The 17,891-nt window shown below is 38.9% G+C and overlaps 1 protein-coding gene across 3 annotated transcripts in view; it reads right to left on the reverse strand.

Moving 5' to 3' along the window:
- Positions 1-17,891, reverse strand: part of EDIL3 (EGF like repeats and discoidin domains 3) — a 399,456-nt gene that overhangs the window by 381,230 nt on the left and 335 nt on the right. For 2 of the 3 annotated variants that reach the window (XM_029942554.1, XM_029942552.1), the window contains exon 1: positions 17,505-17,826. In XM_029942554.1, coding sequence (XP_029798414.1) covers positions 17,505-17,571 — 67 coding nt within the window. In that variant the 5' untranslated portion in view covers positions 17,572-17,826. Of the gene's footprint in view, positions 1-17,504; positions 17,827-17,891 lie in introns of those variants that run through there. The other variant, XM_029942553.1, reaches the window with a different exon arrangement.

Here is a 17,891-nt window from a genome sequence, read left to right on the forward strand (position 1 = left end):
CTTAATTCCTTCTGTAGGAAACCATGTTAGTTCTAAACTAATCCTTAAAACATACTTGTATATCTATACCTTATATTTAACCTAACTGTCTTAAAAGAAAGTTTTCTCCACCCCCCCAGAAGTAAGGAAGTAGTAATATTCAATTCTTTACAATGCAAATAGAATTCTTTTATTTTAAAACCTGTAGGCCAATATAAACTTAATTTTTATCTATTTTTGACATAAAATATAAAAATAAACTTGAACTGCTGAAAGGCAAGACATAGTGAAGAGTTTTCGGAATACTAAATACTGACCACAGAGACCACGAGTCATGAATAAGCAGATTACAAAAAACTTCCAAGCTGTCAACTGCCTTATATACCATATTTACAATTGAGACCACTAAAGCCAAATATGAAGTAAAAATAACCTAAAATATTTTAAGTTTCTATTATAGGTTATAAATCAGCACACAACTTACAGTCTATATTCAGAGTAGAGTGTAAGTGCCACTAGGTGGGAAGAATATAAAGGAAGCAAAGAATTCCTAGTGGGGTAGGTGAAACTGCAGATATTCTATTACGGATGATACTGTAGACTGCTTATGTCCCCCCTTCCCCAAATCCATAAGTTGAAACCTAATCCTGAATGTGATTGTTTTTGGAGGTGGGGCCTTTGGGAGGTGATTAGGTCCTGAGGGTAGAGGCCTCATAAATAAGATTAGTGCCTTCATTGAGAAAAAGCCTCAGAGCACTCCTTACCTCTGTCAACCATATAAGGACACAGTGGAAAGACGGCTGCTGATGAAGCAGGCTCTCACCGGACACTGAATCTGTCAGCACACTGCTTTTGGATATCCTAGCCTCCAATACTGTGCGAAACAAATTTAGTTTTTATAAGTTTTTTTTTTACATTTATTTATTTTTGAGAGACTGAGAAAGACAGAGCACAAGTGGGGGAGGGGCAGAGAGAGGGAGACACAGAATCTAAAGCAGACTCCACACATGTACCCCAATGTTCATAGCAGCACTGTCAACAATAGCCAAAACATGGAAAGAGCCTAAATGTCCATCACCTGATGAATGGATCAAGAAGATGTGGTATATATATATACAATGGAGTACTACATGGCAATGAGAAAGAATGAAATATGGCCATTTGTAGGAAAGTGGATGGACCTCGAGGGTGTCATGCTAAGCGAAATAAGTCAGGCGGAGAAGGACAGATACCATATGTTTGCACCCATAGTTCTATCAGGAGAAACCTAACAGAGGACCACAGGGAGGGGAAAGGGGAAAGAGAGTTGGGGAGAGCGGGGGACACAAATCATGAGAGACTCTTGAATACTGAAAACGAACTGAGGACTGAAGGGGGAGGGGGCGAGAGAAGGGGGTGATGGTCATGGAGGGGGGGCACTTGTGGGGAGAAGCACTGGGTGTTATATGGAAACCAATTTGACAATAAACTATTATAAATTTAAAAAATAAATAAATAAATAAAGCAGGCTCCAGGCTCTGGGCTGTCAGCACACAGCCCAATGCGGGGCTCAAACCCACAAACTATGAGATCATGACCTTAGCTGAAGTTGGACACTTAACAGACTGAGCCACCCAGTCACTCCCAAATTTGGTTTTTATAATCCATCCAGTCTATGGTATTTTTCTTACAGTAGCTCTAACAGACTAAGATAGTCAAATGTCCCCAAAAGACAATAATTTAAAACCAGAAACATAACCTAAAAAGATTTAACAGATATTGAAAATTTCCAAGCTCTGTAGATTGGCCATTTTGTCAGATCAATTCAGGTTCTCATCCCCTTCTTATACCATTCTCCTTTAGTACCCCAGTGTGTCCAGGGTACCTGATACTTTACAGTAATAGCCAGAACCACAACTAAGAAAATAAAAAATGCCTAATATTTATTATACATGGGTTATATCTTTTCATTATTACAATGACCTTATTAGATTGCTTCTGCTTTATTAATACCCTACAGAGGAGGAAACAGGTTAGGTATGTAACCCTAAGTATATAAATGGCTTCAGAATTAGTAAATGGTTTATCCAGGATCCAATTTCCAGTCTATCTAATTCCATTGTCTTATCACATTATATTAGTATACCTGCAAATTATATCTCAGTTAAAAGCCTGAAATCTTCTTGATAAAAATAAAAAATAAAATAATAAATGAAAAAGATAATTGACACTCAGTTCATTTACCAATTATTTCTTGTCACAACTTGTGCCAAGCACCGTGCTTCAGACATGGAAATACTAGTCCTCCTCTTCATCATCATCTCCATCATGGGCCAAAGACATTGTTCTAAGCACATAACCTATATTAAATCTTGACATTAACTCTAGGAGTCAGGTTCTATTATCATCCCCATTTTATTTATTTTTCCATCCTCATTTTATTAATTTTTTGAAAACCAAGGTTAGTCAACTATTGAAGTTGAAAACCCTGATTCTTGATGCTGAAAGTCTTATCTTTTTAATGTTTATTTTTATACTTTGTAGTTATCACACTATATACATATATATTACTATGTTTTGTTGTATATAAATAACTTCACATTTTAATGCTACATATAAATGATACTATTGTATCAGAAATGATAAATTATCAAAAATGGAAAAGAAATAACAAGTACTCCATTCCCTATGGAAGACCCTAGAAATAGTATTTACACAAGTACCCAACAAACAGATAAGACAGCTTAGTAAATGAGTTATTACAAGACTCAAAGAAACAGAAAACTCTTAAGTACTCCAAGGACAAGAAGTACTCCAAGGACAAGAAACTGTACAACTAATTCTACAAATATAGTATTTCCCTAGTACCAAGCTGGATAAAGATTGCTGAAACTATCATTTATAAAACCAGATGCAAACATCCCAAGTAAAATATTAGCAAACCATATTTTGTAATATTTCTAAATATATGCAATGATTACTAATTAAAATCCATAATTCATAAATAATTTAATAATTAAAAATACTGGCCCACTAATAAAGAAGCAGCTCAGTAAGTCTCTGAACTGATGCAAATATGTCAGAATTTAGTATATAAGGAATGCTTCATTTTCTAACAGTTTTAGTAAGTTGTGTTCAGATGCATAGCTACACATTTGGTAGAAAAAGCAAAGAGCAATTCTTACGCACTTAAATATGATGGCAAAAGCAGAAATCATAAAATAAATTATGGATATATTTTACAAAATAAGTTTAGCTGTTACATAACAAACATAATAAATACAGAGACAAATGAAATATGCTTTTGATATATACCTAACTTCCTAAGTGTTTGGGGGTTTACATGAACCCTTACATAAACGTGAAATCCACTCCTGAAATCTCTACCTGCTTCTTTTAACCTACTAGACAATTTTCTTTGTTTATTCTCTAATCCCCTCCATTGGACTCATTGGAATTGAAGCTGTATGTAAGCAAGGACTGACATCTGCTTTGCTCGTTCTTGTAATTCTATTACCCAAAACAGTTCCTTGCATCTATCTCTGCTCAATAAAAAGTTGTGGAATAAATAAATTATAAGACTATGTGACGTGATCAATTTTATGGTTAAAAATATTACTTTGAGATATTTATTTATTGAAAAGTCTCTAAATATAGAGATCAAATGAAATGACACAATTACGACTTTTCCTCACTAAGTGTATACTTATTGGTTCAAAAATAATTAACTTTAACTTTAGAATGAGGAATTACTTACCCCCCAAAAATTGCCAAATGTTCCTCCTTATCACATAAAAGGGAGCAAAGCCTTAGATTTTATAACTGACTGCATACTACCCTTTGCCATCGTATATCTTTTTCAGAAAGATAGGTTTTCAGAGCTTTCAGACTGGCAGTGGAAATCACACAATTATTGAGGTCACAAGCACACAAATAGTTTTAGAACCACTGAGGCTTTTAAGAAAGGTAGAAGTATAGTTGCCCAAAGGGGAATAAACAGCAGTTAGCTGCAGCATAAAGATTGTCATTACACACAAAAAAACTCTAAACAGAGCTGTTTCTGAGGCTCTGGGCTCCTGGGCAGACACAGCTTCCTGGGGCTGTCTTTTCCCCTCTGCCAAGTACATCTGGGTTTAGCAGGTGTGACTGCATGGCAGGAGGAGGGAAGAAGTTATGGTGGAAGGAAAGTTATTGCTGGTGGAGTTTATGGGAGTGGTCCCCCAGGCATTGGGACAATCGGCAGATCAAAGAGCTACCCGGAGCTCCTCTGCCTGACAATGAAACCCACCACTAAGTGCTCTGATTTTGTTGCATGTAGTTTTCTTGTCAACCCTTGATAATAAAATGACAAACTAGAACTTACTATCTTTCATATATAATTACAACTATTTATTGCAATTTGATAATTAAGGTAAAACCCAAATCTTGCTTTTAAAGTGTTTATAAATTAGACAGCTATGGAAACAAGTAGGTCATTTATTTAATCTGCTCTTAGAGTTTGCCATTACTAAAGTATTTATTGCTTTCTAAAAGTGTATCACTTGTGCCATAAATTACAGGTCAATGCATCAGTGCTTCAAGCAGATAAGAATTTATTAAATGAGCTAATTGGTCTATCAAAAGAACACATTTTTTTTTAACCAGGGGAAGATTTATACACCAACAGAGTTGTTTTTAATTCATGTTTTTCATTCATCCCGGCGTGCACAAATTTAGCCAACAAATAGGGACGGCCTAGTATATATAAGGCACCATGTTTGGAGCTGGATATACATATTAGGAAACAAAACATATGTTTTTATCCTGCCCAAAGAGTTTATAATACATTGGGAACAAGAAATGAAATAAACAAGCTAGTAAGTGATTTTATAGCTATGATTTTTTAAAATGCCATAATTCGAAAAACTCGTGATAGAGAATAATGACAGGGGAATACTGTGTGTATATGTGTACATGTTGGAGCACTGGTGACTTGGAGAAGGTCATCAGAGAGGTCCTCTGAGGTTGTTCAGTTTAAGCTGAGGAATGAAGTGGGAGCAGAAAATGGCAAAATGTAGGAGACAGTTAGAAATAGATATACAAATAGAAAAACTACAGAACTAGAGTTAGATGGTAGTTTAAAGAAGATAATGAATGCTTTAAAGACCAATAGGAAATCAATATGCAAAAACGAAAACTAAGGATAGGATTTGGTGCATATAATTTAGCAGATATGTGTATGATATAAACATAGTAGATAGCATAATAATATAATTTGCAGGAAATTAAGTTAGATTATTCTGTGATTCTATGGGCAGAGAATATATCATGTAATAGTAATAAATGTTATTCTAAATACATAATGAAAAAAGTAAAACCCTAGTGAAGGCAAAATCAAAACAATGTTATGAAAAAAATAATGGCACAGATAAATATTGTTTGTTTAAAAAAATGGTCTGGTAGAAAAAAATGGAAAATGAGAGATGAAAATTAAGAATATATTTGCAAAATTTGAAAGGACAGACTCAAGTGTGTGGAATTATTTAAGGAAGGCACATCCCTGGAATTCTCTGTTGGTTTTTTGGCAAGCCTGTTGAATAAATATGTAGGCTACTTGGAGAGATTCCAAATGAAACAACTAAAATGATGAAAGGAATGGCTTACAAGGACAGATTAAAGGAAGAAATATGTACAACTTTAGCATGTCAGAAACTAAAGAAGAAACATTATGGTTGACAAATATTTGAAACATGTAAATTTGAGGAAAAAGAATTCTTTGTGTGCAAGTTTGCACAATTTTGAGTATGCCAAAAAGGAAAAAAGAAATATTCTCCAAGTAATAATGTTGTTTTCTAGGAAGAACCATTTGGACAAATAGCCCAAGATGGGCAAGGATTAAGACCACCAAGCAGATAGATATAGACATTCCCAGTAAGCTGAACTATGCAGACCTCAAAACACACAGGGCCCCGTCTGGATAGGACAAAGCAGGTCAGGACACAACTGCAGAAATCTTCCTATCTCCCAGATATGCCTTAAATTTAAAAAGGATCTTTCCCTAGATTTGGCTTTTTCTCTGTATCTGTGCTATAGTGAAGTAAATACTGGACGTGGGTCTGTAGGTTTGAATGCTGCCCACTTACCCTATTCTCATATGCCTAAGGATAATAACAACCCCCTAGATGATCCTGAGGTTTAAAAGAGCGTTGCATATGAAAACATATTTTATGTGCTTAAAAGTGAGCTATATCAATTACTACAATGAGCCCAACATGTCAGAGGACTGTCAGAGAGCAGGATTCCTGGGAAGGCCATTATATCTGTCTTCCTGGTCTAGAAGAAATCTGCTCTCCTCTGACTCCCTGTTTTCCCACAGCCCTCTTAATTAGATACTATTTTCTCTCCCAAAGATTCTAGACCTGAGATGTGGCATTAGTCTTTCCCACTCTTCAAAGCAAATTCCGGAACATTCTTTCTCCTTTCTTTCAAACAAACAAACAAAACAAAAAACAAAAACAAACAAAAAACCCACCTGGCTTTAATTTCATGTAATGATATCTATTACTTAACACTATGCCCTTATTATAGTTATCTCCTAATCTCTGCACTATATCCCCTCATTCTTTGAAAATTTCACTTCCTGGTCCACTTTCATTCTCCCCAACATTGTAACTTTTTGGGATTTCAATACTTACATTTTTTTTTTTTTACAGCATGCCTTGACTCCTTGCTTCTAATGATCTTTTCTTCTACCCTCCCTCAACCATAACCCCTATTATCATGCTCCCAAATTTATAATTATCAATAAACAGCAATTCTCATATGATTTCTGCAGTTTCCCATGGTATCACTAGCTATCTTTCTTGCTCATTCCCTTTAGGACCTGGAACTCAACTTTTCAGCTACATCCAGATTTCCAATGGGTCTAATATATTCTGACAGCACTTCAATTTTCTTAGTTGCAGGGATGGGAATGGGACTGTGGAAACTATCATAGTTTGGGACTTAATGAAGCAAAACTGGTAAAAGCATCTGGCCTGAGAAATTCATAAATGGTTGAATACCTCTTAAGATGGAAAACCACAGAGCCCAGGTTGGGAAAGAAGAGAGATAAGTAAGAATGAAAATTAGAGTTGTGACAGGAGTGGGTTTGTGGGAGTAAGAGACAAAGGAGGGTAGAAAGACAGAAAATTCTGGTAAGAGAAAGTCTGAGAAATTTAAAATACTGGTGGCTGAGCAACTCCTGGGATGAGAAAATCCACTGAACAGCACTGCCGGTAGGTAAATAAAAACAGAGATGGGAATCATTAATGTTGGGAACTTCCTGGAAGTTTAACACCAGAATGTTAAGAGGGTCACAAGTTCATGCATGAAAGATTTTAAGGGGACAGATGTTAGAGAAGAAAGAAGGTTCTGAAGCTACTGAGAAAGGTCAGGATGTTATGATGGTTAATAACAGGCTCCCTTAGAGGAAAGAGGGTGTTACAGGCTGATGGAAAGAAAGTGTTTGTTGGAATGAGAAACAGTTTCTAACAGTTATTATAAAAGCAATAGTATACCAACTCCTCCTTTTCATCTTGTGAGTCCAAGAACTGAGGAATAAAAGCACAACTATAATGACCACAAGTAAAGCGGTACAGCAGAAAAGAGAGAAAAGTACATTGGAATCAGAATATGTATTCAAGTCCAAACTCTGCCGCTGGTTGCTTGAATTACAGACCATGTGACTTTTTGAACTTCAGCTTCCTTCTGTGTTAAACAGAATTAAGGAGGCCTTCTTGGTGCGCCTGGGCGGTTCAGCTGGTTAAGCATCAGACTCTTGGTTTTGACTCGGGTCATGATCTCACGGTGTCCTAATTTTGAGCCCTGCGTAGGGCTCTGCACAGCCAGTGCAAAGCTTGCCTGGGATTCTCTCTCTCTTCCCCGCCCCCCCCCCCGGCCGCCCCCCACTCATGCTGTGTCTGTCTCTCTCAAAATAAATAAATAAATAAACTTAAAAAAAAAAAGAATGTTTTCTCTGCTTATGGTACCTAGAATGGAGATGGGGAATGCTTAAGAAACGTTCTCTATTGTTTTATTGTTTTATTATTTTACAAGAATAAACACAATATGTGGAAGTATATTTAAACTATTAAATATTGTACAGATATACAATGTTATTAATAAGGAGATCTCATACTAATTGATGTAATTTTTATCATTTTGTAAAATGTTGAAATTTAATCCAATTCTTTCTTTTTTAATTTTTTTAATGTTTCATTTATTTTTGAGAGGCAGAGAGAGACAGTGTGAGCAGGGGAGGGGCAGAGAGAGAGGGAGACCCAGAATCTGAAGCAGACTCCAGGTTCTGAGCTAGCTGTCAGCACAGAGCCTGACGTGGGGCTCGAACCCAGGAACGTGAGATCATGACCTGAGCCAAAGTCAGAGGCTTAACTGACTGAGCCACCCAGGCACCCCAGAAAGTTAATCCAATTGTAGCTAACAAAATAAATTGTCTTTTGGTTAAATATTAAAACTAAAAATAGCATTTTCTTTTCTATAAAATGTTTTTTATTTTTGAGAGAGAGAGAAGCAGAGAAAGAGAGAGAGAGAGAGAGAGAGAGAGAGAGAGAGAGAGAGAGAGAGAGACAATGTCTGTGCTGTGTTCTAATTCCAAACCTGAGCCAAAATCAAGAGTTGGACACTTAACCACCTGAACCACCCAGGCGCCCAAGAAAATATATTTTTCTAGCTGATGGTTTGAAACCAGTTGGTGGTTTTGTTTGGCTAAAATTTAATGGGGTCACATAGAAATAAATTAAATGAGGATGGGATGTAAGGCAAATTAAATACCTTCATTAAACTAGCAGAAATAAAAATCTTGTTAACCTTGAAAATCACTTTGTCCTATATTACAAATCTGAAAATTACAGAGAAAGTGCACTCTTACATATATTATTGAGTAACAATAAAACAATGTAGAGAAATAATGGAATCCTAGAAAACATATATATATGTATGTATATAGATATATACATATATACATATATATAAAATGGCTCAATAAAATTGAATGGCAAGACTGAAAAAAAATGAGTTTGAGTCACTTCCCAAGTGTTCTTCTTTTCCCCACCTCTGCTGTTATTTCTGGTGATGCATGATTCTGAAATACACACTAACTCTTTCTGATCAAAAAGAACATACTCCAAACTTTATTTCTAAATATGAAAAGGGGTATGACATGTTACCAACTTAAATTAGAACACTGTAAAAATACTATCCAGAGAAGAACTATAATTTATCCTTTCCAAAATATCTACCAGTTAAATAGTAATGGATATGAAGTATGCATTTTATAAATCAGAGAATCATTTAATAAACTATCTCCATGATATACATGATGTGTCACTCACTGAAACAGCATATGCTTTCATGGTTAAGAGAGCAGGCTCCAGATTTAATCTGGATTCTAACAAGCTTCTTAGTAGCTAGCTGTGTGATCTTGGGAAATTATTTAACCTCTGTGTCTCCATTTATGTGAACAGTAACAGTACCTGTGCTTCAGAGACTTGTAAGAATCAAAGTGGTACTGGGGCGCCTGGGTGGCTCAATCAGTTAAGCGGCCATCTTCAGCTCAGGTCCTGATCTCACGGTTTGTGGGTTTGAGCCCCGCATCGGGCTCTGTGCTGACAGCTAGCTCAGAGCCTGTAGCCTGCTTTCAATTCTGGGTCTCCCTCCATCTCTGACCCTCCCCTGCTCCACTTTCTCTCTCTGTCTCTCGAAAATAAATAAAAAAGAATATAAAAAAAGAATCAAAGTGGTACTGAGAATAGTGGAAGATGTAGCATGATCTCCAGAAATACTAGACTTGTTAACTGTACTTAAGAAAGATATCAGAATAAATGCCCTTTTTTAGTTTGTCTAACTAATAAGATGCTTAAAACTAACTGGTGCCGTCCCCAGTAAAGAGAAGAAAGGAAAAAACAAACTGATACCTGAAAAATTATTGTTTCTGGGTCTAAAATTACGTCAGTTGGAAATGTCAGAACCTTGTATTTAACAAAGAAATGTATCACTTAGAGATAACTTATCTTCTAATTGAAGATGCAAAACAGCCATAAAAAAAAGTATTTTATCTCTTGCCTGTATGTTAATATTACGTTTTTAACAATGCTTTTCCAGGAGCATTCAGAAGTGTCTTCAAAGTATGCTTATTCTACAACATGGAGTGTAAACAACAGTTAAATAAGAAACAAAGCTTTTAAAATTCCCGGAACTACTTTTGACTCATTTTTTCTGTAAAAGACAAACTGCCGTTTCAAAACTGTGGGGACTTCTGTAAGAACACTGACGGGCCTGGGCGGGAATAGCTCCACTCATTCCACGTGTACTGAGTATCTATTTTGGGTTTCGTCGCTGTTCAGTTGGGTTGTTCCTCCTGCCTACCATCATAGTAAGCCCTGGCTCTAACAGGAATCACAAAACATGAAACAAGAACTTGGCTTATAAATACTAAAGTATTTGGAATGGTCATTAGCTTGTCACTTGTCCATAGCTGATAGTTCAAAAAAGTCAGTGCTTACAAAATTATACTACAGAAAGAAAAAAGAGTTGAATAAACAAGGTAAAATAGCATTGGGTGAGAAAACTGTGAGGGGTGAAAGGCATGAAAGATATGAGCACTGATGCCCGTAGGGGGCAGACATTACTGCTGGGAAGGAGTCATCAACTTATTTCAAATGAAAATATTCTCCAATGGTCCCATCTGGCTCTTCCACTCTTTTCTGCTCAAGAGTTATGAGGCCATTTTACTCTGTCTTCATATATAAATCTCTAGTATCAGTAAAGTGTAAATGTTCATAGTGACCCCCGTACAGCAAGAAAAGGCTCAAGAGAATTATTCTGCATTCCCCAAATTAAAAACTTTACCAAATCCAAAGCATAAACCTTGAAGAATGCAAAGTGGCCTAACCTCATTGAGAGGTTATTAGCTTCAAATCAACACAATGTCATCTAATGTGAGATTAAAACCCTGGCCTTCCCCTTTACGGACTCTCATCCTACATTAAATTATTCTTTAAGAAAAGATCAATCAGTTTGATGCAGACATGTTTCAGAAAAGAGAAAAAGTAAAGCTAAGATATGGACTCAATCTTCTTTCACCATAGTAACGATCACATTCAAAAATGCTTTAGCACTTGGAAAAAGCCTTCCCTTAAATTCCTGTACTTAAATCCTCCATTCTGCTTTATGCACTATTAAATCTCTTGTTGAGCGAATCCTACACAGTTACCATCACTATAACAATGCATATTTTAAAACAAAATAATAACACATTTTCTCCTAAAATATAACCAAATAATTGCAGGACATCTTATCTGCATCCTGAGGTCTACTACTGTGGTACAATATTGAGTTTTGTGTTTCCTAATAATTTCACTCATCGTTTTCGGGGAAAACAAATAGTAAAAATATATATAATAACATATTCTCTGAAATGATGGGAAAATAGCATATTAAACAAGACAAATCTTCAGTTATCTGTCCCTTCTACCATTGAGTAGGTTTTCCAAGCTTAAATATTTTTGACAAAATCTCTTCAGTAATGCATGCATTCTACTGCTTTTATACCCCCAGATATTGCTGAGAGTCTTTGTCTAGGATTCAAGGCCAATATTGGCACCAATTGTTAGAATGTTCCCTCACACACTAAATGACTTTTGGCCTTTATACTTAGTCCCTCCCCTGGTAAATATCCCTGGTTTTTTACACTATAAAATATCAGTGCTTTTGCATAGACCTTTTCAGTCCTTTTTCTAATAGCTGCCATGTATTTTTGTTCTGATTAAGAGCGGCCTATCACCTCATATGCCTCTCATTTTCTGGATCCAGTTTATAGAAAGCCTGAGAACTTAAAAACCAAGAGACTTTCCTATGTAATCTAAGTGCTAAATATATTACCTATCCTAGATGTCTGGAGTTTTTGTCTTCTTCTAGTTTCTCAACTATATGCTACAGGCAAAGCAAGAGATTTCTCTACAAGTAGGATGAATATGAATTATAACCCAGTTGATAGTTTCAGGCAGGAAAATCAAAGTATAAAATGTAAAGTTGGTCTATAATTAAGATCTTGACGTACTTATATGTTTTAAACCTCAGGATTTAATAATAGAGGCTTCACAGGATCATGGTTTTTTTTTCCCCCTTACCCATAAAAAAAAAGTATATTGAAAACTAACTGTACACTGTTTTGGTGATTTGAAGCCTCTTAATAATGATGACAGAATTTTATAGGGGAGGCTGTGCCTGAGTTGCTAATCAGCAAGGAAATGTTGGGGAGGCTGGAGGAGAAGAGGAGAAAGATGAAGGGGCAGAGAAATGAAGAGAATTTTTATTTTAGGAGGACTGACAAGGAAGACACTGGAGACAGATTATTTGGCATGACACAAGCTGATGCAGCTCATCAGCTGTACAAGAAACTGAGAGACTGTAGAAATGGTGTAATGGTGAATCTGGAACCAGGTTTGAGAGGCTATATTAGCAAATGCCAGAACTGATTTGTAAGGAATGTTTATCAGTTAAGGATCAATTACAAATTAATAAATGATGTCAAGTCACTAATAGCTGGTGATACACAATAGGCACACATATAAGGGTTAATCACTGTCTGAAATGGGTTATGATAAAACTTTATCATGTCATAAGGTCTCTTTGGCCAGATGACTTTGTTGTTTAGGCACTTTCAAGTTCTGGGGTACATATACTTCACTATCATGATATAAAAGGTAACTAGCCCCCTCTTACCAGTTCTATAGATGTATATAAATATATAGGTGAATATATATATATCCATGCAAATCAATATAACAGAATTTCTATTTATAAAACTAGAGCTGGGATGGAGGCAATGCTTAAAATTATGCTAAACAATTCAGCAATAATTGTTTTCCTGCAAGTACCTCATAGCTCTATGTGCAGTTCCTTGGATGGTACTCAAGAGACCCCTGAAAAATAATGCTTCAACCTAGACATGCACTTGTTAGTGGCTGAGTACCTCTGCTTCTAAGTTAAAATACTGTGGTAAAAGGAGTAGGTTCTTACAACTCACCCTCCCTCTCTTTCTCAAGGGAGCATGTAAACTAACTAATAACATCAGTTGTATACACAGCAGAAAGTCCCTTTACATGATTTTGCAGATTCACCTTTACTGTTTTACTTATTTTATTTTTTCCAACTTTCCTTAAAGGATCTCCATTGATTACCCTGACACCTGCTGGCAAGGGCACAGTTGATCCTGCTCTACTCTTCCCTTGAACAACTTCCTCAAATCAAAGACTTTGCAGGGAAATTTTCAGTGACAACCAAGTGGTAATTTATTAAGTACCTAAAGTACTTAATTTCCAATATTATCACATAACCATGAGAATAATTTCAATGCTTATTCTACTCCACATGGGCAACCATTTGACTTTTTGTATATACATACATATTTGTTTTGATTAACCAAAAATATTATAATCATTACATGGGCTATGATTAAACAAATGAATAAAAAAAAACCTGCCAGGCATCTTCCTTACAACACAGGTAAGAACTGAATAATAGAAATGGCTTGATTTTGGTTCTCTACTCTTTTTTTGTTTAAATAATAATGTCAGTTTATCAACTACTTAGGAAATCAATTCCACTATGTAAAAAGCATATTGATTAGCTATGAGAAGTCATACCATTAATTACATATTTACAAGTTTTGCTATTTATTTCTCACTACCTACTCATTATGATTTACTGTCTTGAAATGAGTTTTAAACTCTGCACTATTCTGTGGATTTGTTCATTTGTTTGGCAAGAATATGATGAACCCAGTACATCATGTATCATATTCAAAGCTACTGCACCTGAAAGTACACTCAGTAAACAACAAGTACCAGAATTACTTTGTTAGGCTTTATCAAACTTTCAAATCAGGCAAGTTTTTTAAATTGTACACAAATGATAAGATTTACAGTCCATCTCATTATTCAAAGCTCTTCAAAAAATTAAATGTTTTAAAGTAACTAACCTAAGTAAAACTTTTATCTTAATATCAGTAAAATTAGAGTACAGACTACTAATTTAGACTCTAAGAACTGCCAAACTTCTATTTTGTAATGATTGTGAGTAACCAAGCTATTTTATATTTACTCATGTATATTTTATCCCCTTACTTTACATTTCTATAGTTTTGTGAGAAGGAAAAAAATTACATATACCTGGCAATAAGATCAAACTTTATGAAAATATCTACTAAAATTACTCTGGATATCCTGAATATGTGTTTTATATGAACAATAATCTTAAGATATTTGAGAAAAATACACAGGAGTTTTAGAGGAGAGAACAGAAGTGAAATACATTATCCTGGTTTTAGAGATCTTTGTAATTTGAAGACTATAGAAGGAAGAGGTAGTAGTTCAAATTTTAACCATTAACTTTTATTATTATAAATGTCAACATTTTCCCCAAAAGATGCATATTTAAAACAAAATACATTTCAATTCTAAGGAAACATTTCAACAATAAGGGGAAAAAAGCTTTATCAGGACCAGAGAGGGGAAAAAAAGTGTGTGCTGTATCATGGCAGTACATGGCATGGCCAAGATTTTGATTACTGTCAAACTGTCACAGCAGAATACTTTGTCTTCACTTAATTATCTGTAGTTCAACAGTTTAGAATTACCTTTAGGTGTGACAGCTGGCATCTGAATTAGCATTTATTTTTTAAATGCAGAATTTATGGTCATGTAAATGAGAAACAAAGACACTAATGCATGACATGATGCATTTTAAATACAAGACACAAAACACAAAAACCTGTTATTTCAGTATAAATAATGCTATACTAATCATAGAGGCATAGCGTTATTATCTTGAGTGAAATTCTTCAGATACTAATTTAATTCTCATGCAAAATAACTAAAATTCACCATTGATTAAAAAAAAGGAAATTCAAATGCCAATGATTCATAGTATTTAGGACATGTCTAGACATTTTTAGACAGTGCCATTTGCTTAAAGACTTCAGGCACCAACTGCAGGCACAGGGACAGATTGCATAAGATGTCACGTGCTTACTGCAACTGTATGCATGTTATTGGATTTTTCAGAGCAACCCATAGCGATGAATAATTTAAGAGTTAATAAAATATTCACTCTGACTGATCCATTGGTTTAATTTTAAAATAAAAACTACTAATAAAAGAAATGACCAAATCCCAATCATTAATACATGTAAATTGCAGCCCGAACAGGGAACCACTGGTTTCTAAAAGGCTATATTAGATAAGCGATGTCTGGGGAAATTCCCAGTGTTAACACTGGCTTCAATAAGTTTACTCAAAGTTTAATTGTTTGGAGCTGTCACGCGAGCTGCACTCCGCCTTCTGCAGGGCTGACGGAGAATATATTAGAAAGGTGCAAGTTGAACAGAAGGAGCTCCTTGAAAATGATCCGTTTCTTTCCTAAAGCCCTCATTCCCACTAACCACAGGCTGGCTAGGAGGAAAAAAAAAAAAAAAAAGAGCAATCTACTAAAGAACATGGAGTACACCGCTGCCCGAGCCTGGTCTAGGAGCGCAATGGAGAACCCCCGGCATCACCGCGGCTGGTTTGCTCGCAGTAAGCAGTGCCCTGGGCGCGGGTGTCTGTAGGAGAGGCTGAGCCACTGGCTGCGGTGAGCCTGGACTCACCGCGCCCCAGGGTTCCTGCAATCAGACCCGGCGAGGAGAGCTCGGCCACACACGCTAGACACGTTATCTCCTCCTCCACCCCCGCCGCTCTCCACCTCGGCGAGGGGACAGATGGTGGCTGCGGTGGCACGGTGTAGGTGCGTGTGAGTGGGTGAATGTGTGTTTTCGTGTGGGGGGTGGGAACGGAGGCGGTGAAAGGAGGAGGAGAAGGTAGTGCCTGCAGTTCTCCCCTTCGCCTTCCTGCTAAGGGAAGAAAGTGCAGAAGGAATCCAGATGGGAAATAAGAGAAAGGAAAAATAACAGTGGTGGTTGCACTGCCTTTACCGTATCGCCTGGGAACTCGGCTGAGCAACTACAAAGCCATTACCATTCCTTAACCTTCACTGGAGTAGCTGCTTCTGCCTGATAACTGCAAGGGCACTTTGTAAACGCTGGCAAGGCACACACCTACACACACTCCTACACGCCGGGGGAAACAGCCACCTTCTGGGGGCGGGAGGGAGGCCGAGGCAAAGCTCGGCCAGGGATCGCTACTGGCAGGGCAGCGAAGGCTTCCAGGAACAGCGGGCTTCTTGGGCAAACAGTAGCCCAAGAGCCCACAATTTTCCTGTGAAAGAAATAGATGGATGGATGCATGGATGGTCTGTGTAGAATATTCATGCAGTGTCTAACATCAAATGGATTCGAGTCAACGCTTTTAATTCAACTATCCTTTTTTAGAGGCACAGCATTTTAAACCCTGTAGTGCACGCAGCTCTCCACATGAAGCGCCTGCTAAGGGCTCTCTCACCCTCGGACCCCTTAGAAGGGGCCGTCTCCATCCAGGAGCGCAGAAAGGGCGCAGGTCCCCCTTGGGCGGTCTCTCCACGGCCCCCGCCGCTGCTCCCACCCCCTTTCAGCGCCACCTAGAGCCTCGACCCAGGACCCGTGACCCGCACAGTGATGCGCGGCCGGGACAAGGGTTCGTATTGACGAGCCGCCCATCGCAAAAGGACCTGCAATTCGTCCATGTACAACTCAGGAGGAGAGCCCTGGAAGTAACAAAATTTTTTTTCAGTCTGGTTTATTTCACACAAGTGACGGAAAGCACAACCAGACCGCTCTCACAACTTTTCTGCTCTGGGGCGGGGGAGCGAGGATGTCTCGCACCGCAAGATTGTCTATGACCACGAGTTAAGCTTGTACCCGGAGGAAGTCTGAGCCCAGCTCGCAGCCCCCGAGGTTAGGAGAGAGGTGGGTTCCAGGGGGCTTTCAGTAACCGACGCAGGAGTCCGGGGTGGGAAGGCAGAAGAAAGCCCGACTGACTGGTCAGATCCGTCTCCACCTCACCCACCTCCAAAACTCCCAGGGCCAGGTTCGGATTTGCCAGCCGCTCAGCCCGGGCCCGCTTTGGAGGAGCCGCCCCCGGGAGCAGACGGCCATGCGGCTCCTCAACCTCTTCCCGTTTCAGTCAGATGACGCCCTCACGCTGGCTTCCCGGCTCGGGCCCCCGTGAGAGCCCCGCCCGTTGCCGGTAGCTGGCATCGCGGGCATTGCCCAGGGAGGTCCGCGCAGTGACCCGCCGGCCGCGCGAGCCGAGGGACCTCTGGTTCCCAGGAGCGCCGCTCCCTCCCGCCCGCCTTAGTCTTCTCCTCGATCTCAGCTCGGTACCCCCGCACCTCTTCCCCCGCTCGGCCCCACGCACTCCGCTCTGACTTTGCTAGCACTTTTCCGAGGCACCGAGGGCGCGCCGCCTCCTCGGACCGCCCGCGGCGCTCGCCACCCCAGGCGCTCCCCGGGGACCGCCTCCAGCCCCCTGCGCGGCATTTCCCAGGGGACTCCTGCCGGTCCCGCAGCTAGCGGCCCGAGCCCCCCGCCTCACCTTTGCAGAACTGGGGGACGCCGAGGCTGAGCCCGATCAAGAGCCAGGCGGCCGCCGAGCGCTTCATGATTCTGTCTCTCGGACGTGACCCCGGCTGGTCAGGGGTCGTAACGGAGGGCAGAGTCGCTGAGGTGACACCGCAGGGCAGTGGCAGACCCCGCCCCTGGCAGAGAATTAAAAAAAAAAAAAAATGTCTTCGGTCAGCCGCACTACCTTAAACAAATTCTGGAAGAGGATGAGAAAGAGTGGTGACCAAAAAGAGGAATCTTTCTTCCCCTTCTGCCCGCGCTCCGGCGCCAGAAGGCGGGCGAGCTCCGAGGAGCGGCTGGCGGGCTCAGCCTCCGCTGCGGGTGGGTCCCGGCTGAGGCGCGGCGGGAGGGGCGGGGC

The sequence above is a fragment of the Suricata suricatta genome, chromosome 6, assembly GCF_006229205.1.
Source record: "Suricata suricatta isolate VVHF042 chromosome 6, meerkat_22Aug2017_6uvM2_HiC, whole genome shotgun sequence".
Taxonomy (NCBI): domain Eukaryota; kingdom Metazoa; phylum Chordata; class Mammalia; order Carnivora; family Herpestidae; genus Suricata; species Suricata suricatta.